This window comes from Penaeus monodon, chromosome 24 (genome assembly GCF_015228065.2).
Source record: "Penaeus monodon isolate SGIC_2016 chromosome 24, NSTDA_Pmon_1, whole genome shotgun sequence".
NCBI classification, from domain to species: domain Eukaryota; kingdom Metazoa; phylum Arthropoda; class Malacostraca; order Decapoda; family Penaeidae; genus Penaeus; species Penaeus monodon.
In genome coordinates, this window is record NC_051409.1 from 35,731,628 (window position 1) to 35,732,099 (window position 472).

At 32.8% G+C, this 472-nt stretch overlaps 1 protein-coding gene across 3 annotated transcripts in view; it reads left to right on the forward strand.

Moving 5' to 3' along the window:
* LOC119588745 overlaps positions 1 to 472 on the forward strand; it is an 18,758-nt gene that overhangs the window by 16,585 nt on the left and 1,701 nt on the right. For all 3 annotated transcript variants that reach the window (XM_037937384.1, XM_037937385.1, XM_037937383.1), the window contains one exon: positions 192 to 310. In XM_037937384.1, coding sequence (XP_037793312.1) covers positions 192 to 310 — 119 coding nt within the window. The remainder of the gene's footprint in view (positions 1 to 191; positions 311 to 472) is intronic.

A 472-nucleotide genomic window follows, 5' to 3' on the forward strand; every position in this document is an offset into this window, starting at 1 on the left:
TAGGCATATATGTGAATATTTATGTGAATTTTGGAAATGCAGTATGTTGCTACAAGAGATACACATAGACCTGATGATAAATGTATTTGACATTTTATGCATACTTTCATATATGATACACAGGTAAGAATTCGTCATGTTAATTCTGAATGTTGATATTTTTTACGCAAAATTTTCTTTCTTTCTTTCAGACAGGCAAAGCCGACCTGGAAGTAATGTTTCTGAGTGATTATCCTGGGGAGGATTTCTACAATCTTATATACCACACAATTAATGCTTACCATGATACGTTCACTCAGTTTTGCAAAAGGTAAGCATCTTGCTTATATATTGGTGGAAATAATTATGGGAGATAAGATGGTGGCGTAATGTTTTTACGGAAGATTGATTGTCTGTTAAGGATTGTAAGCCGTAGTACAGTTTAATGTTTTTTCCATCACCTCTTCAATGACATTTTTGTTGTTGTAATTAC